A 24,976-nucleotide genomic window follows, 5' to 3' on the forward strand; every position below is an offset into this window, starting at 1 on the left:
TTTTAATTAGCTTGCATATACGAATTCAAGTTATTCGAAATTTAAAATATAGCATACGACGCCATAGCAAAATAAATATGACGCTTTCTATTTTTTTTTTTTTAAATAGATTATTTTTTGGTTGCATAAAGGTTGATGAGACGTTGATTAAACGACTGCAAAAGCATTGCAAAACTATTTCTCGTTCTAAAAATCGATAGCATTGCGCAAATTGGTTATTTAATTCAGGCTGATCACACGTTTTTTTAGCTGAAATTATTCAACCTGTGGCTGAACTATGGTTTAGTTTTATTGTTTTTGTTTATTATTTAAAAAATTTCATCTAACCTATTTGTGGTCTTAATGAATAAAATATAGACATAACACTGGATGAAAACTATCTACGCCGAAGTCGCTATTAAAAGGCAGTACTCGTCGAATTAAAATCGAATAGATCCGCGACAGAGTTGAAGCTAGATGACATGAAGCAAATCGGGTCGTGTTGTCCATAGGTGGTATTGCGTTGCGGTATGTGCAGAAAAAATCGTGGTCTGAGTGATCTAACAGGAGCGTATATATTCAAACACTGCAGTATTTCCGGGGAGTCGATTTCGCTGATTAATACTTTTCCGATGAACGCAGCTTGGGCAATGAATCTTCTATGTTCCAGTGTTTGCATACCCAGAAGTTGACAGCGATCACTGCAAGTTGACAGTTGCAAGGGATCACGCCTAGGTAGGAATCTCAGAGCAAAACGAACGAATTTTCGTTGCACCAATTCTATTCTACCAATTCAAGTACTTTGGTACGGACACCAAACAACAGAACTGGTTTCGAGTATCGGTCGCACTAAAGAGTAGTATAACGACTTGAGGCACAACGGATTCCGGAACTCATTGGCTATTATAAAAATAAAACCAAGCTTTCGGTTAGCTTTCGTAATGATTTCACTGTAGTGCACTCTAAACGAAAGCGCATCATCTAGAGAAACTCCTAGGTCACGTACCTGCGTGACTCTACATAGTGGCTGATTGGACATGGTGTAACTATACATAATGGGCTTTTTTATTCGATGAACGGAGATGACACAACACTTTTGGATGCTGAAGGTCAGAAAATTTTGCGAACACTAGTTATGAAAAACGTTAACGAGCTGCTGAAGCTCATCGCAATCCAGCCTATTCCGAACGACTTTGAATTTTTTTACGTCATCTGCATAGAGCTTTCGGCAACCATCCGGAAGCAGCAGCGATATATCATTGATGAACAACGTAAAAAGCAGTGGTGCTAAGTTGCTACCTTGCGGTACTCCTGGGGTATTTGTGAACTGTGCTGAAAGCTGCAATTCGATTTTCAGTTCACACAAAGAGTACGGTTCTTCAGGTAAGTTCGAAACCATTCCACAAGAGCAGGCGGGTTTTTTAGGAATAAAAACCTTTTTTCAGCATCTTAAACAAGTCTAGCTTTGGGCTTGCTAATAGCTTACTTCTCCAATTTCGGCTGAATAAGTATCGTAGAATTGTTTACGTAAATTTTATGCGATGCATATTCAGCTATGGCTGAATAATTGTGGCTGCTAAAATGTTTAATCAGCGCATAAATGTTTCTTGGGCGGTCGAAAGATGCTCCTTTGAGGTACTCCAGATGGAATAATGCATTTGTAAAGTTCAATATTGAAGTCTTAATCGGAGATAATAGAATGAAATGATCATCAATATAAATGGTCTCTACTTGCATGCCAACTTCTGTTTAATATTCTTAAGAAGACGACTGAATAAAAGTACAGTCGTCTTCTTAAGAATATATATATTTCGAGAATATTGGCAGTTCCAAGTGTAAAGTGGAGCTCAGTGAACTCAACTCCTGAGCAGCAGTCTATCCAGGGTAACGAATGGAATCTCGAATATTGCACTCCACAGTAGGGCTATGCTCGTGGTCAGCCCTAGTGCGCCCCAGACACGGTAGAACAGGTCCATAACGCTGAAATATCCATACGTTTTGACCGAAGCTATGGATGCCATCAATATCATTTGAAGGTGCAGCAGGTACATCGTGAAGGATAACTTCGAAAGCGGTTGCCACAGAGAAGAGCTCAGGAAATCGTTGAGAAGCCAACCCTTTCCGTTAACGCAGGCAAAGATAATCCACATAACGCAAATCGCAAACACGGACCGGTGAAGCGCTTCGAAGAAGGCATCTGCGACGTTGGAGAACTCGTTGAAATCCGTTCGGGTGAATTCGTACAATGAATACGTCATCAACCCGAGCAGCGCAAAACAGGTCGCCCAACCGATGGCGTAATAACGTTTTGCCAGTTGAACGCCCGTTGATTTCGTTGTGTACAGTATGTACCCAAAGATGGTGCCAAGCAGCCAGACAGCCATCCGAGCGTGTGTCGGATAGTAGGTCCTAACGTACCGATCCTGCGAATTTGGAGCACTGTGATTAATCCGAAAATCATTCACGAGGAAGGTCGTAAAGACGCATGCTATCGATAGCAATGCCAGAAAACCAATCCCGATTAATACTCGTTTGCCAAATCGCCACAGCGGATAGATAAGAGCTGGTCCGATGATGTATAGCTGCATATCAACAGAAAGATACCACGTCCATCCGAGGCACTACGAAGTGATAAGAAAAACAATTAAAAAATTCCCTCAGTCGCGTGTGGTTTAGGCTGATGACTAACTTACTATTCTTCTGGGATTAACGTAATTCTGAATGTGCAGCAGAGCTGACCACCAATATTTCGAACAAGTATCCGCACTTGCATCTATTCCACTCTGCCATAGAATACCTTCTCCCATGTATTTAGCGAATGAAACAACAAACAGTATCAAGGCAGCATACGGAGCCGTAATTCGAATGTACCGGTGAAGATACAACATCAGAGGATTTATCTTCCCGTTCTTATCCAACTCCTTCAGCAGGTTCCATGCCACCAACATGCCACTCAAAACCAAAAAAGTGTCCACAGCTAGATAACCCATTCCGAAGATAACGACTGCACCGAAGCTACCCAAATACTCTTGCTTTGCCACCTCGTTGTTCACCGGAACGGAAACAATGCTTTCGTGGATATGCACCACGATAATCCAGATCATCGATAGAGCTCGCACTCCGTGCGCACATTCGATCGTTTCGGAATTCCTTGTGCCGTCCTTGGGCTTCGTCGGCACGATGTGTAGAATACTAAGCACATTCCGGTACAGTGAGAACGAACTGTACAGTTTGTTAACGTCCCGTTTCAAGGTCACCTGAAGCAACTCATACGTGGTACAACCGGCCACGGCAACCGCAATCAAAGAAAATATTACCCTGTAATTAAATTCAATTCAATCATTCATAGGTGAAGCTGTCACAATGAATAATTTGAGAATTTCGTTTGCTTACATAGCAGTTATCACGGCACCGTTGAACTCCACGTCCCGGTCTTGAATGCACAGATTGTTTTGATTCAGTTCGGTAATAACCATAGCGCCCCGAGTAGTCAGATATTCACCGTACAACTGGCGAGCAAATTCCGGTGCACAAACATGCGGTACACACAGGGAAGACGTAAGAACTGGCCAGTCAGGCGAAATCATGGAGAGAAAAGTACAGTGCTGTCCACGAACATCCTGCCAGCGGTACTGTCGGCACTGGTCGTAGTTTCCGAAAGCATTTCCATTGCCATGATAAAGTCCCGACGGGATTTTACCCCATGAATCAAACCCTATCGCAAAGGAGAAGGTAACGTTCAACGATAAGTTATAAACTATGTACACAGAAGCTACTCACACTGCAACCCGTGGCGTTCCCGATTCAGATAAGCCGTGGATAGTTGTTGCATCCTTCCGAGGCACTGTCGATCACCGGGTTGCACTACCGCCGAATCATCGTAAGCGATGAGGAAGTCCAGAAACTGTCGATTCAACAAGAGCAGTTCATCAATGCTGAACTCTCCAGTACGAGTTTGATTTGCGGTCCGAGTTTGATTCGCAGTACGAGCAAACACCGAGGTCACACCGAGGCCGAGGACCAGCAGCGCAATCCACGCAGAACCGTTTTGCCACATATTACGAACCACTGCTCCTAAGCTGCTGCTCGTTCACCACTAATAATGGCGGATGGGGGAAGCTAACTAACGACGAGCCTCAAGGAAAACGTTAGTTTTAAAGAAAGTAAATCGATTGAATTCATATCCGGTAATCGATAAGATATGAAACATCCAGCCATGACTCACGTGCTTCAGCCGCTTGGAACATGCATCAGCATATCTGCCGTGAGGTGAATGGAACCCCGAAAGTGAACATCGCATTCATTGAGTAGAAGGCTTATCTTTGAACCTTGGCAGCCGAATCGTTTCGCCAAACAGTCTAATTAGTTTGAGTCTCTCTGAGTACTGTATGGGAGGAAATAAAATATCCAATCCAGTTTGTTATCATGATTATAGGAACTGTTTGTTTCATAATAGAGCTGATTTTGATAAACACTGCAGTCCTCTACTCCTCTATCCATCACCATCATCTAATGTTCGTGAAATTAATCTATAATCTTGCAGCTTAAAAAATGTTTACGAAAGTAAAAAAATAATCTTTTTTTTTGTCCCACAGAATATATAGTTCATGCATGTCAGATTTCCTCATAGAAAAATAGAAAATTCACCAGAGCTTCAATCTTAGCAGCCCAATTACCCAAATTGTGTTCTGTCAAAGTCTGTACTACGAAGTTAGGGAGTGACGGATACAGAATATACCTTTGCAACAGTTTCCAGCACAGGGATAAAGGTAAGATACCAACTATAAAATCCCTGCGAATTAAATTTTTTGATCACCCCATTATTTCTACAGTTTGTAAAATTTTCTGGAAATCCACTAATCGCCCAGCAGCAAAGGACAACCGTTTGAAGCGTAAAGGAATGCGTTCGTGTGCTCACTTTTCTGCGTCGTAGTTCAATGGCAAAGAGAATACCTCTGTAAGACGGGTAAGTAAATTTTGGTCTATTTTACAGGAGCATTATTAAATGCGTTTCTTGTGTTAATGTTGTTTGTTTAGTGGCCACGGTCCGTTATCGATTCTGCGCCAAACGAATTATGGTCCTGGGCTGCCATCCTCCAATTCCATCGAATATCAGCTGCAGGGTCTGCCCTGTAGCCTACGGCCTCTTCCTGTCCTTCTACTGAAAATAGTTTTGGCTTCTCTTCGCCAGCCACATTGACCTTCGTCTGCGCCACGCTCCATTTTACCACCAAGTATCGCAGAATTTTATCAACTAGCTCCCTTTAGCGTACATGATACGTGTCCGTAAAGGGTCGCCAGGAAGGTTAATGTTCTATGAAGCGCCAGTTTTGTGTAAATTAGCAAACTGCGGAATTTCAGCTAGAATGACCTTGAGGCTCTGGCGACAACATACGAGATATGATGGGTCTAAGACAACACGCAAGTTTTTGATATGCGAAACACGTTAAATTGCTATGCCTTCGAGCTCTTAACGAAACGGGTCACATCTTTCTTTCAGGAAAACGTGATTTCTGAGTACTGCTCCAGGTTCACTATCATATAGTTCACGTCGCACCAAATGGCAAAGGCCTCGGGTTGATTTTTAAGAAAGTTTTAAGATCATCTGCATATGATAGCCGTGGGCGCTTATGGGTCAAATGAACGTCGCTGAAAAAAAGTTGAAATAAAGCAGGACCTGGGTGGCTTCCTTGAGATATACCTGACGAAGCTGGATAGCTATCGGACCGATAATCTCGCAACGGTAACTACCAACTGTTGATCGGTGAGATATGAGCGAAGCCATTGCAAGAGGTTATATCGCTATCACCCAGTATATGTAGTTTTGCAATTGTGATGGCGTGGTTTATCTTGTCATAGGCTGCCGACAGGTCGGTGTATAAAGCATCTGTTAGAGGTCGTTGGACGATACCTTCCGTTAAGTATATGATGTAAGACACAGCAGATTAGTAGCGCTTGGTAGAGCGCTGGGATGGGAAGTGCAGCCATGTTGATCAGTACTTAGATATTGCTTGCAGTGAGCAAGCAGAAGTTCCATGACCAGCAGCTCCAATAGTTTCAAGACTGCACTCAACGATTTGATGCCTCGATAGTTGTCTATACCTACATCTCGTGTATTTCCTTTGTGGTGTACAGGGAACATATGTCCAAATTCCCAACGCGGAAGGTACTCCATCTGGTCCACAGGATTGAAGGACGACTTGAGCATGGTCACGGGCTTCAAAATAATTTCCACATTTTATGTTAATGACCCCCAGTGTTTGACCATATATTGAGACATTGTTGGGTGCTAGGGCAGCATGGTCCTCGCTCAATACCTTATTGGTGAAAACACCTGCAAAATTTTTGAAAAAAAAACGACATACAACCTGAGGAGCGGCAGCAACTTCCAATTCCAATAATGACGGGAATCCGGACTCTTTTCGTTGCTCTTTTACGTAGTTCCAGACTTCGAGTGATGCTTCACTTACTTATTTACTTAATCATCTCCAGGCCGTGGTTTCCTCTGCTGTACGAAGAAGTCGTCTGCATTTCACTCGGTCCATGGCCGCAATTCGCCAGCCACGTAGTCTACGTAGGGTCCGCAGGTAGCCTTTCACTTGATCGATCCACCTTGCTCGCTGCGCGCCCCGCCGTCTCGTTCCAGTCGGATCGTTATTGAGAACTTTTTTAACCGGGCAGTCGTCCGACATCCTCACGACATGCCCAGCCCATCGCAGGCGACCGATTTTTGCGGTGTGAGCGATGGGTGGTTCCTTAAGCAGCTGATGCAATTCATGGTTCATTCGCCTCCTCCACGTTCCGTCTTCCATCTGCACTCCGCCGTAGATGGTGCGCAACACCTTCCGTTCTAAAACACTAAGGGCGCATTGGTCCTCCACGAGCATAGTCCATGTCTCATGGCCGTAAAGGACTACCGGTCTAATCAGCGTCTTGTAGATTGTTAACTTCGTGCGGTGGCGAATTTTGTTCGATCGCAGCGTCCTACGGAGTCCAAAGTAGGCCCGATTTCCTGCCATAATGCGTCTTTGTATTTCTCTGCTGGTGTCGTTGTCTGTGGTAACCAGTGAGCCCAGATACACGAACTCTTCTACCACCTCGATTTTATCACCGTCTAAATAAATCGGGGGAGGGAGGTCAGCATTCACTTCTCTAGAACCTCTTCCTTTCATGTATTTTGTTTTCGATACATTAATGACAAGTCCAATACGTTTGGCTTCAGCTTTCAGTCCGATGAACGTTTTCGCCATCCTTTCAAAGGTATGTGTAAGGATGTCAACGTCGTCAGCGAAACCAAGAAACTGGACGGACTTCGTGAATATCGTGCCACTCGTGTCTATACCCGCTCTTCTTATCACACCCTCTAAAGCGAAGCGATGAACAGCAAACATGAAAGCCCATCACCTTGCCGTAACGTTCTTCGAGTTCCAAAGGGACTCGAGACTGCCCCTGATACTCGAACAACACACATTACTCGATCCATCGTCGCCTTGACCAATCGCGTTAATTTATCCAAAAATCCGTAATAGTGCATAATCTGCCATAGCTGATCTCGATCGATCGTGTCGTACACCGATTTGAAGTCGATGAATAAATGATGCGTGGGCACGTTGTATTCGCGACATTTCTGCACCACTTGCCGAAGCGCGAAAATCTGGTCCGTGGTGGCACGAGCACCCATGAATCCCGCGCTTGATAATGTCCCACGGACTTCTTTGCAAATGGTGATAATCGACGACATAAAAGTTGGGAGAGTACCTTGTAGGCGGCGTTCAACAGTGTGATTGCGCGGTAATTACAACAATCCAACTTGTCGCCCTTTTTATTGATCGGACACACGATGCCTTCCGTCCACTCCTTCGGTAGTAGCTCCTCCTCCCAAATCTTGACAATGACTCAGTGCAGCGCTCTAGCCAGTGCGTTCCCACCGTATTTCAGCAGCTCGCCGGGTAGCTGATCAGCCCCAGCCGCTTTGTTGTTCTTCAGCCGACCGATCTCTTCTGCTACCTCCTGGAGGTCGGGGGCTGGTATTCTGTCGTCTTCTGCACGTGCTCCAAGATCTGTTGCCATATCGTCCCTTTCATGTTCAGCTACATCGCTGTTAAGGTGCTCGCCATAATACTGCTTCCACCTCTCGATCACCTCACGTTCGTTCGTGAGAATATTACCGTCTGAGTCCCGACACATATCGGCATGCTGCACATAGCCTTTGCGCGAGCGGTTTAACTTCTCGTAGAACTTCCGTTTATCGTTAGCACGGTACAGTTCTTCCATCGCCTCGTGATCTCGATCTTCCTGTTGGCGCTTTTTCCTCCGGAAGACCGAGTTTTGCCTGTTCCGTGCTTGTTTATATCGCTCCACATTCGCCCTCGTACGATGTTGCAGCATTCTCGCACGTGCTGCATTCTTCTCCTGCACTAATTGCTCGCATTCGACGTCGAACCAATCGTTTTTTCTGTTCGGATTCATTGTACCTAGTGCCGCTAGAGCAGTACTACCGATGGCGGTCCTAATGCCTTTCCAACCATCTTCAAGATGCTTCCAGTTACCGCGCGTATTCCTGGGCAACTCCGGTGTCTCGTAGCTGCTCGATGTTGGGTCGCGGCGTGCAACTTCGACGCGTGTTATGCACCGTCGAGAATTTTGAGCGCATGCAGACTGCAACTAGGAAATGATCCGAATCTATATTCGCACTGCGGTAGGTGCGAACGTTTATAACATCAGAGAAGAATTTACCGTCGATTAGAATATGGTCAATTTGGTTTTCTATTCGTTGGTCTGGTGATCTCCAGGTGGCCTTGTGGATATCTTTGCGGAGGTAGAAGGTACTTCGGACTACCATACCGCGGGAAGCTGCAAAATTTACGCATCGTTGGCCGTTGTCGTTCGTTACGGCATGCAGGCTGTTTGGCCTGATTACCGGTCTATATATAGCTTCCCGTCCTACCTGCGCGTTCATGTCACCGATGACGATTTTCACGTTCCGTCGCGGACAGCCATCATACACCTGCTCCAGCTGCGCGCAGAACGCCTCCTTCTCGTCATTGGGTCTCCCTTCGTGTGGGCAGTGCGCATTGATGATACTGTAATTGAAGAAACGGCCCTTAATCCTCAACTTGCACATCTTTGCGTTGATCGGTTGCCAACCAATCACACGCTGGCGCATCTTGGCCAGTACTATAAAGCCGGTTCACAGCTCGTTGGTGATGCCACAGCTCTGGTAGAAAGTAGCCGCTCGACGCCCGCTTTTCCATACCTTCTGTCCTATCCAGCAAAGTTCCTGCAGTGCTACGACTTCGAAGTTTCGGGGATGTAGTTCATCATATATTATCCTATCGCAACACGGGAAGCCGAGCGATTTGCAATTCCATGTCCCGAGTTTCCAATCGTAGTCCTTATTTCGTCGCGTAGGTCGACGCCAATTGTTCCGATCCCTATTTTCTTCTTCGCTGTTGGTAACTTTTTGTTTTCCAGGGCGGCTTGTTGGGCCTGCCCCGAACCCCCTGTCTCTCCGGAGGACCATCGTGCACAGCACTGTTTAGAGTCCCTGCTGGCACGAGGACGAGTATAATAATCAGCCGCCCCTAACATGGAGAACAGACGCTGTTTGACGAAGCATTTCCTCTACCGCCATGCTATGGTTACCGCGCCAGTATTCGCGTCGCACCTCCTCACTTCGCTATTGTCAGATCCCAGGCTGGAGGCGTGAAGCGGGAGCTTGTGAGGACCAGAGCTGTGTTTGACGCTCCTTCCAGGTTGTCAACTCACCATTTGAAGCACCAGTGATGCTTCAAACTTCGTTGAATACTGCGTTGTTACCGCGAAAAGTGTTGGCGACTGATTCGCCTGTACAAATTGTTTATCATCCCATAATGGAGTTTTATTGAAAGCGCGCGATTAAGACGATTCACGAAGTGTCTTAATGCTGCTCTTTTGTATGACTTCAGCCTGGGTAGCTCATTCGTCTGCCAAGAGGGATGAGAGGTACTGCGAGGACTTCTTTTCAGTACGTGTCAATCAATAGCATATATCAAGGCATGTGTGCGCAGCTACTTCAACATTGTCAGGATCAAATATGCTTGCCCAGTCAATACTGGACAACATATCATTCATGCTTCGTTGATCAGCTTTACGGAAGTTATACGAGATAGTAGCTAGACATTCATCGAAATCCCGAAGGAGGTTATCTTCAATGCAGGCAATTAGAGGAGGAAGATGTGGAACTCGCTTTATTAACAGATCTGGAGCTGCTAAGATGAACGGGGCCTTCTGCTGTGAGCTTACGAAGTAGAGTAACTGAGTAAACTGACTGGCAGTGAGCGTCAGTTATATCATTGTCGCGATCACGATCAGGCACGATGTATAAATCACATACAACAAGTAAGCGATCACTCAGCTTTATGGCCGTTCCAAGAGTTTTTTTCGATGACTCTCGCTTCCAATTCACGACTGACAGCTATCAGAATACCACCGCCGATAGATTTGCGATTGTTGTTTTGTTAGCGTTCCGATTCGTTCCGTTCCGATAGGGACGAAAAACTTCGTAATCGGATCCAACGAGCGTCTCGGAGATGAGCAAAAGTGACTCGGGCCGTAAAACGGGTGTTGACCATCGATGAAATTAAAAGCAAAAGGGTTTCCCATTGTATGCAAGTAGAATTACTGCAGAATCGAATTTATCTACCTAGCAACTTTCATGTCAATGCTGTCCGTGAAGGACCAAAAGGGGTTAGGTTGATCTATAAGCAATGTCGCTTATATGATTCCAGGGGAATATAGGACACTCCTTCCAGCATAGACTTCTAGGTTTCTAGATACATAACTTCGCGGTGCAAACTTATCTTGCGTGATGATTTGTGTGTTAGAAGAGTGCGTCAAAATCCTCTCCGACCTTATATGAGTTGGGCTGGTTACCACATCCCTCATCCAGTCTTCGATTCATTCGATACCCTGATGATCCTTCCCCTTAACGATAATGATGGTATATGGCAATGTAATAAAATATGTGTTATATGAATATACATTATATGAAGATATATGGACATAAATAGAACAATCTCATCGGCAGTTTTTCGAATGGAATAGAGTTGCATTATTTAAGTTTACATGAGTGCTTCCATTAATAATTTAATTTTTCTTCTGGTGCTCATGGATGCATTATTTAAACTTCCTACGGCCCAAGTTTTCACTGTACAGTAGGAGGTGCTTGCTTCATGAACTAAAACGAAATAAATGATTAAAATAACTTATGTTAAGCTTACCTACAAACAAGGTCATCTGGCTCAGCCGTCAACCAAATCCGCACTTTTGTGATCAGGCAGTCGGGAACCACCCATCATCGCACCCCCTAGCTTGGCTACTCAATAGAGCAATAGAGCAATAGACTAACAACTGTTGCGGAGTCGGTTCTGAGTATCTTGAGGGCTGGTCGTAGACGTAGGCATCCATAGTACTGAACTGAGAACACGGCACGGGTAAGTGAGAGGAATGAAATATGCATAACTGTACTTGCCGGGAAGAGTGTGCTGGAAAAACCTCGTTGTCCGTGCACACACGAAGGTCTGGGACGTTTGATGATCGTTGGCGGCGGTGCCACGGACTCCGGTGGAGGAGATAGAGGCTTCCATAATAGCATAGTACATCCGGAGGTGAGACGGTGCGTATGGTATGTGATGTAGTGGCTTTGGTACTGGGTTGAATAGATTTGTCTTCAAGCCTTCCACGCGGGGACTTTTTTTGGTGGTTCACTAATAGTGGCTCGAGAGGTTGACGTAGATTCAGCGGCGCTGGAAAGCTTCACCAATTGCTCGCCGTTCGCCTTAATAACTTGTTTTAGCTTACTCACCTAACATGATTGTGAGGAACGTGCTGCTCGAGCCAAAGATGCCGATAGCTCACTCACCTAAAAGAATCAGCGCAGGAGAGATGACTAAAGGGGGAAGTGGCCTCTTACTAAGGGGTCGAATGAACATTATTCGACTCTAAACAGAACTATATAGTGGATTGAATTTAATCGGAAGGAAAAATCGCTAGATATACAACCCATTTAGATAACTCTGCTCAAGTATATACACAGCTAAATCAAAACCGGTATCACTCGGGAATCACCCTCACTCTTTGATAAGTCAGACGCATTTCGCACACGCCCGGTTCGAACTGTGATATACAGACAAACTTTAGTTGCTTGTTTTTTAATTGAATTATTCGTAAGATTACATAATTTAATATGGTTTCCAATAATCTTCTTACAGTAGTTTTTTTTTTATCATTTTGTTTTTTGACTACATTGCTAAATTAGTAATTAGTATACTATATACATATAAAAATGTGTTCGTAAATTTTTCTTTTGGTTGTTTCGGTTTTAAAACTGACTTCTATAAAAAAGAAGAACAATAACTAGCTCAAACTGTTCGTTTGTTTTGACGAAAAATAAATCGGACTCAGTTCTCACAGGATTAAAAAAAATAAAAGCACCAAAGTTAAAATTTTACATCGTAAAGCAATGCAACTATTCAGTCACAAATGAACCCACAAAACAAATAGAAGCACCATAAAAACAATTTCCAAAAAAAAAAAATAACAAAACTAAGAAGTTAAAAAATTGTGCCAAATTGTGTAAAAAGTAAAACAGATTGAAACGAATAATCTCCTGTCCCTATTCATATTTTCCACTACCGATCCAGATCTGTTCATTCCAATGTATCACAATTTTGCCTTTAAATAAAAATGAAACGGCAGCTCGCGTTCATTCCTCCAAAACACAGAAATCCTCCCAATTCAGTAAAGGGCCATTATTGCTGCCCAAGTCTACGTAATCTGTCGCATGAGTCAAATTGAACATGGTCGCGAAACGACGAATCGAACTTCGAATATAATTATTTTAACCACTGGCTGAGAACATTCCCGTTTAGCAGCACGAGCTTCGTGCCGATTCCGCTATCACCAGATTGAAGTCCAGATTGCTCGGTCTGGGGAAGCCCTTCTTGATGCCATCCCAACCGTCCTCGACCTTATACTCACCGGACTGGATCCGGTTGTACACCTCCTGGGTGACGAGGAAAAACGCCTCCCGAACGTTGACGCCGGTTCGGGCCGACGTTTCGACGAAGATCAGTCCATGCTGCTCGGCAAAGGAACGGGCTTCCTCCACGCTAACCTCTCGCTTCTGGACGCCACTGTGGACTAGGTCGAGCTTGCAGCCTACCAGCGCAAAAACGGGCCGGTGCGGTTCGATGTGCCGTTTCGCTTCCATCATCCACAGTGGAATGTGCTCGAAGCTGGCATGGTTGGTGATGTCGTACACCAGCAGCACCCCGACCGAGTTCCGGTAGTAGGATTTGGTAATCGAACGGAACCGCTCCTGACCGGCCGTATCCCAAAGCTGCAGCTTGATGCGGGTACCGTCCTTCACTTCGATCAGATGGGCGAAGAAGTCCACGCCGACCGTCGGATCGGACAACTGCAATGGAGGTGGAAAAGAGGTCGAAGGATTACTGTCATGTTTTTGATGAGCTGTCTTTTTCAGTGAAAAAGGGTTGCTTTGTTTTTTAGAGCATAAACAAATGTGAAAAATGTCAACCTCTTTGGTTGAATCCAAGGTGAGTTAAAATAGGTGATCTAGTTTTCACAGTTTGTAGAACAGAAGTGCGCGGAACGATTGGTTAGCAACCATCGACGTTGTTTATACATTCAACAGTTTCCGCATTGAAAATTTCGGCGATCGTCAAGGGTAACCCAGCGGGGGTGAAAAACAAATTTGAAAGTCAGAAAACCTCTCTTGACTAACCTTGGTTGAATCTTGAAAATCAATTTTGCTCTGCAAAGAAGGCCTTGGCGAATGCGTCCTTTCGGTTGATTCTTGCATTTTCACGCACGTCTCACACAATTTTTGTCACCTTAGAATACATGCCTAGCCTGCAGAATGAAAATACATCACACTACTTTGTCAATACTAATTTAATGGACAAAAACATCCGCATCAAATTCATTCTAGCGTATAAATATTCTCCCACTCTCGCACAGCTCGATATATACGTACACAGTACCTGTCGAAGGCACCGTATACCAACCGTGCAAGGCACTACAGGAAGCAAAAAATGTCGAAACTGATAGGTTTAACAAACCTCTATCATGAATCATGAAAGGGAAAGCAAGTAGTAGGTACCAACTGTTTGGGTGTTTATTTTTTACGATCTTTTTTATGTTAATTTTGGTTGGCTGGAAATACACAAAATATAGATACGCTGTTTCGGCTCTGGCAACTACCGATAATATACATTGGATGAAAGCGCAACAGTAACATAAAAACATACCATTTGACGCACTCACAGCCAACGCAAATGGACCTTGAAGTGCACCGCCGCACATGAATCATAGCAAAAAACCATACACAGTCCTATATCATCGCGTATCCGTTCGATAAACGAAGGAAACAAAACGTAAAATGCTTAGTAATGATCGTTGTTAAGTTTTCTTTTTCGAACCAAACCCGTAAGAGCTCGAATTGCACATTATCAATGTAATTTATTCCGAAGTCAAATTATTGCTAGAATACTGGACAAGGTTCACTTCCTCATGCAAAAGCCATTACTTTTATCCCATTTATCACCAAAGTGGAACTCTTCCTAATAAACCGGATAAACAAACATTTCACAACAACGTCAAACATGTCTAAAGCAAAAAAAAAAAAATCGATTGCGCACTCGAGCTTACCTCTGCAAATTTGCCATCCGTAAAATATTTTAGCAGCGAAGACTTTCCCACCGTACTGTCCCCGATTAGAATGTGCCTAAATTGATAGTCGAAAATCGGCTCCACCATGATAAGCTGCGTATTACTCGTGTCCACTCGAAGGAACTCAGCCGCCTACCGTTCTATCGACGTAGTTTAACAGCAACCAGCAGATAAGCCAAGCGTTCGAAGTTGACGATCGTCTTTTCTGTATCGTTTGTTAGCTCTAGAGCTAGCACTGGAAGCCCCAAAACGGACTGCGAAAAACTATATAGATGCACCACTGCGTACGTACCGTGTTGTGTAGCTAATCAAAAACAACCACCTTCTTCTGTCCGCTGGTTTGAGTTGTGTATGAAGAAAGATAATCTAATCGGCTGTAAATACTTTTCTAGACCAGCACACAATGTTAAACCTTGACCGCTGCAGCAGCAGAAGCAGAGCACATCTCCTTGTTCGATGAGATTCTCGAGCAGCGCAAAACGCAATACACAATCTAATCACAGCTTTCCTCCTTCTATAGTGCACCAGCTCGCTCGAGCGAACCTGATTAGGTTATATAAATGCCTTCTTTTGCTGGTTTGCAATTTTCTATTACACACACCCTACACTTATGTGCGTTGTCAGATTTTTGTAATTTCGCAGTGAAAAATTTGTTACACTCACAGCACAGGAGGAGAACAAAACCGACCAAACACCGAGCTTTTTTTTCTTTTGTGATGACAGATGGCATTCCGTTTCTGACAAGCCGTCAAACGTTTGCACGCAAAATTGTTGTCATGTCAGTTTGTTATAAATTTATTCATTTCCACAGGGTGCACTCCATTAGAGATGGATTTTGATATTGCAGATTTCTTCTTGGATTTCTTCCCACTGCCCAAGTAACAATTTCAGGCTGATCAAACGCTTTTATAGCTGATTTTATTCAACCTGTGGTTGATCTATGGTTTAAGTTTAGAAATGAAAACCTTTTTTCAGCTCTTAAACATCTAAATCTGGTGATTTTATCAAGCTTCAGGCTACCCAGGTAACCAATAAGCATTTCCAATGCAATTTAAATGCAAGCCAATAAGCATTTAAGTTGCCTTAAATGCTACCTAAATGCTATTTTGGCAAAATATGCGGCTACTTTACTGCTAGCCCTCTTATAGTGCTGACAATGCTTATTTGCAGCTAGTTACCGACAAGAAGAATTTAAACAGTCAAAAGGCTGATAAACAGCAACCTGCAGTATAAAACGCCAGGGATGCTAATAAACGATTGATTTACTGCTTATACTAATGCTTATTGGTTACCTGGGAAATTACCCAAGTAACAGCGGTGGCTGAATTGCAAGAGCAATGGCTGTTTACGGGTTGGTTTAAGGCGATCAAAGCTGCATAAAGTAAGTACTCAAATGGTGTTTAAATAAGCGATGTTTAAGCACAGAGAACAGATTAACAGGCTCGAAGGAAGTAATCGATTTTTTGTGTGTAAAATCTGTCGGTAGCGCCCTCCAGAAATAGTTTGCCAAACGCATTAAAAAATATTCATGTACCTTTATCAATATTTCTTTGTGCTGGAGTTACATAGCAGCGATGGCAGCGACATCAAGATTTAGTTTGCCACTTACTGCTCGAGGGGTGCTCTATTGAAGGATTACTCGTAGATTACATAAAAACCTTTTACACACTTTTTGTCAATTACCTGGTAGTCTGTTCTCTGTGGTTTAAGCTACTTTAAGTTTTTCAAACCAGTTCTCTCCCAAAAGCTGATAAAAAAGCTTAATAGCGGATTTTTTTGCTAAACAATCTGCTTCTAAACAGTAGAATCAATATATATATATATAGAATGCCAGTGTCGCTGTTTTTCTATAGGACTCATTGTGGTAAACATGATGCTAACAATCTGTATCAAGTCTGTGAATCGGGAACTTCGTTCTTCTTCTTCTTCTTTAATCTGGTCGAAGCAGACATCTGTCAGCTTCTGTGGTTGGCCCAGTAACTTTGACTATATGGCCAGAATCGTTGCTCCCAACGGTTAGTGTGTGACGACTAGTCGTTCAATCTTTCTGATCCAGATTTTGTTTCCATCGTTTCCAAACTTCGTTGTGTGGTCCTGTGATCTATAGTTCAAACAACGTAGCTGGCAACAGAATTGCCAGGTAGTTGAACTATCTTTCTGCTCTGCATTTTTATAGTATACGTGATTATGCAATTACATTGCGTTTATTTCTCCTTCAACAACTGAATTCGCTAAGTCAAAATATTTTTTTGTGCACTGTTTAAATTTATTTTTGGTTTCCTCGTCGTTCCCCAGTTGACTGATAAAATCAGTATAGTAGGACATTATTGTCGTTCTGATGGTTTGGCGAGCAGTCCATTCTGCTTTCATTCGAGCTTCACTCATTAGATTTTCCCATTTATCCTTTTCAAATTTATTGTTTTGACTATTTAAAGCGACGCCATCCTTAGCGCGATAGTTATTGCTACTAAGGATTCTGTCCCGTTCACTTGTAGTCTGCATTGCATTTGTTGGTTCCATGGGGTGGCCTTCATCTTTACGCAGTCTCTTAGTTCCTTGCTTTTTTGGTTGGTCCGGATACGTTTTCACTGCTGGACTGATTTTCTCTCGCTCCTGGTTTGTTCGTCGCCATTGTTCACGTAGAGATTCACCATGCTGTGTAGATGCGTACGTTTCACCTAACACTGGGAATTCGTTGAGGTCCTCCAAGGGTGCATACGCGTTTTTCGTTTGAAGAGAGAAACATTCTCTGGCTTCGGCAAAGGTGATTGCTGACTTAGACATCAACATTTTAATGTTTTTTTGTCTGATCCTTTCCGGGCATTTTTCATCTAGCATGGAATGATCTTCCGATTTGCAATGAGCACACTTCGGTTTGTTTGTGCATAAATTGAATTCTTCTGCTGTTTCGTGTTGTCCGGCACATATCTTGCATCTACGGTGTCCTTTACAACGTTCTTCACTGTGATTGAACCTGAGACATTTGCCACAAGCAACCAACTTTTGCGCAAATGGCCTTACTCTCGTACTACAACAAAATAGACGAACTCGATCCGGTAGCGTTTTCGCTCTAAACCTTACACTTATACGATTCGCTGGAACTTTAACATTATCCACATAACGGCTTAACCGTTTCACGCTGATGATTGGAACGTCGCTGAGAATTTCAGCCATAATTTCTTCCTCTGTTATATCCGCTGGGATTCCGTCAACTATACCCGTCACTGTGACGAGGTGTAGAGGCACATATGCCTTGTAGCTGCTCGTGTTACTTTTGTTTATTTCGTCGACTAGCATGTTAGCTTTTACGTAATTACTGACAAAAATCAGTATTCTATTTCGTCCAACTTGCTTCATATCCGATAGGTAGTGCTTGAACTGCTCCATTTTCCTTAATGTGGATCCAACCGAGAATTTATTGATTCTTTGCTCTCCTTCATCCCGCTGCTCGATGTATATTCTGTATGGTCCAGTGTCGACGTCCGTATATAAAACATTGGAAAATTCCTTCGTCCGCTGATGACGTGCTTCCAAACGATGTGCTCCTGCTCCGTTATTGTTCGGTTCCATGTCGTGGTCCAATTGTTCTGCTCTGTTCAGCCTGTCAGGTGGTTTTTTCACTTCCTCCATTTTGAGGTTAGGTTAGAACGAAATGGCGACACGTGGATTGATCTTCACACAGTAACGTTTCTTTTTTTGAGCTACACTATTAAGGTGTAGAAATCTTAAAAGATCAAACGATAATATTCTGTTCTGTTAAAAGAATAACTGAAAATTCTCCCGAATAAGCACACTTCATGAAGAGCTGTAAAAACACGTCCGATCACGACAGCTATTTCCGGTTGAATGGGAACTTCGTTGTCAAAGTTGCTCATTGTTATTTATCTGTTCTTTATCTGTGCGCTGGTTGGTGCTGTCATCAGCAGGGATGCCAGGTGATTTTTTGAAAAGTCTTCACGAATCAAGGAAAAATGTCTTCATTTGTCTTCTTTCGGTTTCCGCTCATTTAAATTGCATGGTGAAGACAGGTCTTCACATGTCTTCAAGCGAAGACATTTCACTTTTTTGTAACCAAAATGTCTTCAAAATGAAGACATGTCTTCACTTCTGGCATCTCTGGTCATCAGTGCGTTCTCCGCTGTGTTTTTATGCCAGTGAAATGGTTTTAAACGTTCTTTTTCTTTTCGTCCGGATGAATAGAATCCCACAACTGTGCCCTTTTGCACCGATTTTTTCAGAAATTTGAAGCAAGCGAAGTTTCCAATCACATTACTTGGCAGCCATAATTGAAATTTTAAACTGGTTGTCAAAGTTTGACAATGAGATTCCCTTTTTGATGAATCTCAAGCACACACACATTTGCATATAAAATGTAAATACATTATCTGAACATGTGTGATGTTTACCACGCGCACTGCAGCGACACTGGCATTCTATATATATTGATTATACTTTCTAAACAGCCATAAACATCAAACCGATTTACGGCTGTATGTCAGTTATCGACATTATCGACTGCTTCACGCTAGGCGGGCTAGGCTTCAGGTGTAAAGATATTCTCACTGTCTGTTCTGCAGATGCAAATGGGACGGATCATACGGTAAGTGCTTATGGATCAAAAGATGGCGGCCCAGATAACACAAAATCGTAATAGAAAATTCACATTAAATCGTTTTCATGTCAATTTCACATTGGAATTGTATAATGATTAGAGTATGTCAAATCGAAGTGAACAATAAGTTGTTTTGCAGTCGTGCGTGTCTTCATATACAATTCATGACTGTGAATTATAAAGCAGGATAGACAATTGCAATATTTGATTATATCTATATCACATATTCAGGAGTATTTAGTTGCGTGTTATAAAAACTGCGCAAAATAGAATTACAGATAGTTGTTAAAATTTTCGCACGTATATCGCCTCCACTTTGGTACATATATGTTCTTATATGGCGTGAAATATAACTTTTTCGTTCAGATATGATTTCGTATACTTCAGTTGCAATCGAGATATACAAACCAAATGGTTTACTGGGGGGTTCAATTCCCGTAAAAAAGACATGCATTTTTAATTAGCTAGCTTACTTGTACGAATGAAAGTCATTCGAAACTAGAAATATCGCGTTCACGGCGAAATAAAAATAGTGACGCCGTTCCATTTTATTAAATTTAAAAATAGATTTTTTTGGCTACATAAAGGTTGATGAAGCGTTGATTAAGCGACTGGAAAAGTAGATTGCAAAACTATTTCTCGTTCTAAAAATAGAATTGACAGCATTGCGCAAATTGGCTATTTAGAAGTGCAAAAAAGTTTCTATTAAGCTTCATTGCAGCTTCGAAAGCAGCTATTAATTAGCCTGAAGCTTGATAAAATCACCAGATTTAGATATTTAAGAGCTGAAAAAAAAAGCTGAAAGGTTTTCATTTCTAAACTTAAACCATAGATCAGCCACAGGTTGAATAAAATCAGCTATAAAAGCGTTTGATCAGCCTAAAATTGTTACTTGGGTAATAGCTGCTTTCGAAGCTGCAATGAAGCTTAATAGAAACTTTTTTGCTCTTTTAAATAGCCAATTTGCGCAATGCTGTCAATTCTATTTTTAGAACGAGAAATAGTTTTGCAATCTACCTTTCCAGTCGCTTAATCAACGCTTCATCAACCTTTATGAAGCCAAAAAAATCTTTTTAAATTTAATAAAATGGAACGGCGTCACTATTTTTATTTCGTCGTGAACGCGATATTTCTAGTTTCGAATAACTTTCATTCGTACAAGTAAGCTAGCTAATTAAAAATGCATGTCTTTTCCGGGAATTGAATCCGCCATCTTTTGATCCATAAGCACTCACCGTATGATCCGCCCCATTCGCATTTGCAGAACAGACAGTGAGAATATCTTTACACCTGAAGCCTTAGCCCGCCTAACATGAAGCAGTCGATAATGTCGATAACTGACAAACTTTTGCTGTCAGCCGAATTGCGAAATTCTATGATCTGACAGCATGTGTGCTGTGAGCCGAAAGATAACTTGGTAGAAGTTTGTAAAGCCACTTTAACACCCTTAAGCAGACTTAAAGTAGTTTGAAAGCTGTAAGCCTAATGAAAGCTTCCACTCTGCATTTTAACACCTTTAAGCAGCCGTAAATCGGTTTGATGTTTATGGCTGTTTAGAAGCAGATTGTTTAGCAAAAAATCCGCTATTAAGCTTTTTTATCAGCTTTTGGGAGAGAACTGGTTTGAAAAACTTAAAGTAGCTTAAACATCGCTTATTTAAACACCATTTGAGTGCTTACTTTATGCAGCTTTGATCGCCTTAAATCAACCCGTAAACAGCCATTGCCCTTGCAATTCAGCTACCGCTGTTACTTGAGATAGTTGCATGAAGTTTTATGGGAAGATCTAAAAGCAAATCTCTCAGTTTCATTTTTGAAACCGATTCGCGTGCTAACAAGGTTGTAGGGGACAACCGATAAAATCGTATAATCTCATAAAATATCGAATTGCGCGAAGAACTTACTCCGAAGGAAGAATACAACTTTATCACTGGCTTGATCCTCGAGGCCGTGACTCAAACCCAGATGGAACCGATACCCGGGAAAACGTTCAATCGGCGATCTTCCACCATTTTATGAGACAAAAAGTGCTCGGAACTGCACGCGTCCTCGGCGTATGAGGACTTTCGAAAGCACGGTTCGATAGATCTGCTCTAGAAGTACGAGGTACTTGAGAAACAAATGAAGAGCTTGATGAAAGTAAAAAAACGCGGATATTGGCACCGGCTTGTGAACGAATTATCGAGAGAAACAGCGATGAGTACTTTTTGCAGCACCGCTAGTCGAATGCGAAATCGTATAACAGTACGAACGAAGATGCGGAGTATTCTAACCGATGGATTGTCGATTTCGGCAAGAAGGAATGTCCGGACTATGTCCCCGCTTAGAGATCTTTTCGCGGCGCGTAAAAATCTTCGTCGGTTTTACCGATTAGCACCAAATCCAACGTGTCGCCAACTTTTGTAACAAAAATAACTGTACCTTCCGTTGCTATTGCCCATAGCTTTGGGTTGGCAAGGGAATGTTATTGTTTTGCATGGTGGTGAATGCTGAAGCATCAACTTTAGTAGACCTTGTATTTCCTACAGCAGAAAGAAGTCAATCTTCTCTTTGTAACGAGCTAGTCCAGTTCGAAGTTAAATGTGTTTCTGTGTTAATAAACAAAACCAATTTTGTTAGGAAGAAGTTTCATCAACTACCACATCAGGTGGGAAATTGATAATATGATGGAAAATATTCACATAACTTTTACAATATTTCGACGTGAAAATTATTTTGAGTGAGTTTACCATGATCCATGTTTCAGTGTATGTAATCATTCCCACCTTTTTCAAGAACAATATATAATAACCTTGAAGTTGTCAAAACTCACGCCATCAGAATCCATCTCTATCGCTTGACGTTTCTTTCGTTTTCTTTGCGCCTTCAAAATTCAAGCTTTCGCACACGCTGCAGTCAGCACTTCCTTTCTTTTTGTCATCTAAACTTTCAGGAGGTAAGTCGTGTTTTGCTCTGTGCTGTAAATCCAAAAATGATTATAGAAAACTATAAGTTTCTAGAAGTTAAACAACAGTTTGTGAGAACTATGTGAAGTGTTTTTAAACATTTTGTAAAGCTAATTGAATAGTTTTGCGGTTTCGGTTCGCTAAGATACGTTTTTGTTGGAAGTATTTTGCGGAAAACCGCGTGTTCGGCATTGATAGAAGCCATCTTGTATATTAAATTGCAGTATGTAACAGGATAATTTGGATTTTGTATTTTCGTCGAAATTGTATAATAATCAATTTAAAATAGTTTAATTTTCGCTGTTTTTAGTAAAATTTCGAAATATTACATAGTATTGAAAAGTAATATATTCTGATGAGTGCGTACTAGTACTAACGTTGCATTTTCATTTCTTTTTTTCAGGATACGGTGAGTACTAGATCTATTTCCTGTTACGAATCTTTAGTGCGAACGCGGCAAGCTGCGTCGGATGTTCTCTTGTTTACATGATGAAGTCAAGCATGGCCATGCACCCCTCTGAAATGCATTGCATTCGAAATGACTCGGAAAACTCATGCTTCTGAAAATAACAAGAGATAATTTCTAACCTATAAAAAACATCCAATGTTTCCAAGTTCAAAGCTAATTTTCGGTTCCATTACAGCTTAGAATGGTTTCGTTTCGGCGCTTCGTAACTGCTATTACCTCGAGGTCGGCTAAAATCCGATCCTCGAGAGGCAGTGAGATAGACCGATGATGTGACTTCTGATCAAAACCTGTTTGATTTCGTTACTAGGGTCTATCCTCACTCATTCGCTCAAGATGGGAGCCTATCGTTACGTACAGGAGCTGTACCGCAAGAAGCAGAGCGATGTTATGCGCTACCTGCTGCGAGTTCGCGTGTGGCAGTACCGTCAGCTGACCAAGTTCCACCGTGCCCCCAGGCCATCCCGCCCGGACAAGGCCCGCCGCCTGGGCTACAAAGCCAAGCAAGGATTCTCGATCTTCCGAGTGCGTGTACGCCGCGGTGGTCGCAAGCGCCCGGTTGCCAAGGGTTGCACCTACGGTAAACCCAAGAGCCAGGGTGTCAACCAGCTGAAGCCATACCGCTGTCTGCAGTCCGTTGCTGAGGTAAGAATCCGTTCGCCAATAAGTGTCCACTGCTCAGAAAAGTTTCTGATGAAATTTATTCAAAATATTCACACTGAGTTCTACCGTGAAGGCTTTTATCTTCCTTGGATGTCTGACAATTTTAGCTAATTAGATTAATGTTTAGTTTTTAATGGAATTTACTGATGGTTTTTTTTTTTCTCTTATTTTAGGAACGTGTTGGTCGCCGTCTGGGAGGTCTACGCGTCTTGAACTCCTACTGGGTTGCCCAGGATGCCGCCTACAAATACTACGAGGTGATCATGGTCGACACTGCGCACAATGCCATCCGTCGCGATGCCAAGGTTAACTGGATTTGCGAGGCCGTTCACAAGCACCGTGAACTGCGTGGTCTCACCTCGGCTGGCAAGAGCAGCCGCGGGCTGGGCAAGGGTTACCGGTATGCCCAAACCATCGGAGGATCGCGGCGGGCTTGCTGGCGTCGCCGCAACCGTCTGCACATGCGCCGTTACCGTTAAGATACCGTTTGATCACCGCCGCTCGGTTGTGGTTATTTTTGTTCTGAACAGATCAATATAAGAGTGATGAAAAAAAATGTTTTTTTTTTCCTTTTTTTTTTAAGATTAGCTTCTCCGGTTAGGTTTCCTTATATCGTTCCTTGCTTCGCATGGTTTTGGTCGAAATTCAGTTTTCTGAAACATTTAAGAAACGGATAAATTTCCTAGGTTTCTATTTTCGCAGAAAATAACGAAATTTTCCTGAGGCTCGGAAGTCTTGATAAGTACTAAAACTCGGGCTTGCCTGGTATCCGGCAATTTCGTGCGCTTCAAGCTTGTATTCTGATTGATGAAGTGCAGATAATGACGCTGTCCTCCAGTTCCTCGGGCTCAACGAATTGCAGCATGCTCAGTCACAGCCACTTGTCAGCAACATCATATTCTGCTACTGAAAACTCCATCACTTCTTGCTCAATCGGTTTTAGACTCTCTGGTCCGGAACATGGGCCATAGCTTTTATCTCGTTTCTTTCCGGCAGCGGCAGGGACGGAAAATCAGTGATTTTGATCAAATCTGTGAGTGAACTTTTCTTCTGGTTGAACTGCAAGCTCTTTAAACGGCGATTGGTCAATCAAATTCGCTGTTCCAACTGCTTCGGTCCTAAAAGTCCAGACCAGCATCGAATAGAAGACATCGTGCCCGCCCAACAGTGAAATTCTTCTATTCTGTAACTTCTATTTTCAGATCACGGACATCACCCTATTGTTGGTAACCATCACGCTGTCGGTCACTGATGTTTCAAGTGTTCTTCAAGAGAACTTCCAGATCACAACACTCCCATATGGGGCGAAGATCCAAAGTGAGAGTGCAATCTTTCTTGATTGATTTTCCCCCGTTCGACACCGGAAACACCGTGTGCGTATTCGACTTCTTTTTACCCTTGTGTGGTTGGATGAAACTTCCGATTCCTTCTTGCATTCGGGTGCATGGTGTCCAACCGGCTTATACCGGTAACATTTCACCTTGGGCTTGTCCAGTGTCCGTTAACGTGTGAATGGCCTTCCTATTCTGGCAATAGAACGCTCTTTCAACGTCATCTGATCACTTGTGACAGCATGGAA

The 24,976-nt window shown here is 42.8% G+C and overlaps 3 protein-coding genes across 3 annotated transcripts; 1 reads left to right on the forward strand and 2 right to left on the reverse strand.

Annotated features, from left to right (window-relative positions):
- Positions 1–1,835: 1,835 nt before the first annotated feature.
- LOC128746344 (nose resistant to fluoxetine protein 6-like) lies at positions 1,836–4,036 on the reverse strand. Its single transcript, XM_053843396.1, has 4 exons — positions 3,760–4,036; positions 3,373–3,694; positions 2,673–3,297; positions 1,836–2,600 (listed from the first exon to the last, which is right to left on the reverse strand). Exons 1-4 carry the CDS (start codon positions 4,034–4,036, stop codon positions 1,836–1,838), a joined length of 1,989 nt encoding a protein of 662 aa, XP_053699371.1.
- Positions 4,037–12,219: 8,183 nt separating this feature from the next.
- Positions 12,220–15,408, reverse strand: LOC128738217 (ras-related protein Rab-39B). Its single transcript, XM_053833196.1, has 2 exons — positions 14,692–15,408; positions 12,220–13,438 (listed from the first exon to the last, which is right to left on the reverse strand). The coding sequence occupies exons 1-2, from the start codon at positions 14,797–14,799 to the stop codon at positions 12,887–12,889; spliced, it is 660 nt and encodes a 219-aa protein (XP_053689171.1). The 5' UTR covers positions 14,800–15,408; the 3' UTR covers positions 12,220–12,886.
- A 7,535-nt stretch (positions 15,409–22,943) lies between these two features.
- Positions 22,944–23,946, forward strand: LOC128734666 (60S ribosomal protein L15). The gene is made up of 2 exons (XM_053828965.1): positions 22,944–23,379; positions 23,571–23,946. The coding sequence occupies exons 1-2, from the start codon at positions 23,071–23,073 to the stop codon at positions 23,874–23,876; spliced, it is 615 nt and encodes a 204-aa protein (XP_053684940.1). The 5' UTR covers positions 22,944–23,070; the 3' UTR covers positions 23,877–23,946.
- Positions 23,947–24,976: the final 1,030 nt, after the last annotated feature.

This window comes from Sabethes cyaneus, chromosome 1, assembly GCF_943734655.1.
Source record: "Sabethes cyaneus chromosome 1, idSabCyanKW18_F2, whole genome shotgun sequence".
In the NCBI taxonomy this organism is placed as follows: domain Eukaryota; kingdom Metazoa; phylum Arthropoda; class Insecta; order Diptera; family Culicidae; genus Sabethes; species Sabethes cyaneus.

Excerpts from the sequence above, each read along its gene's own strand:
- LOC128734666 (XM_053828965.1), top strand. The coding sequence starts at position 23,071 with ATGGGAGCCTATCGTTACGTACAGGAGCTGTACCGCAAGAAGCAGAGC. Across the intron at positions 23,380-23,570 it reads GTCTGCAGTCCGTTGCTGAG|GAACGTGTTGGTCGCCGTCT; the intron begins GTAAGAATCCGT and ends CTCTTATTTTAG.
- LOC128746344 (XM_053843396.1), bottom strand. The coding sequence starts at position 4,036 with ATGTGGCAAAACGGTTCTGCGTGGATTGCGCTGCTGGTCCTCGGCCTC. Across the intron at positions 3,298-3,372 it reads GGTGCCGTGATAACTGCTAT|GGTAATATTTTCTTTGATTG; the intron begins GTAAGCAAACGA and ends ATTTAATTACAG. Across the intron at positions 2,601-2,672 it reads ACGTTAATCCCAGAAGAATA|TGCCTCGGATGGACGTGGTA; the intron begins GTAAGTTAGTCA and ends ATCACTTCGTAG.
- LOC128738217 (XM_053833196.1), bottom strand. The coding sequence starts at position 14,799 with ATGGTGGAGCCGATTTTCGACTATCAATTTAGGCACATTCTAATCGGG. Across the intron at positions 13,439-14,691 it reads CGGATGGCAAATTTGCAGAG|TTGTCCGATCCGACGGTCGG; the intron begins GTAAGCTCGAGT and ends CCTCCATTGCAG.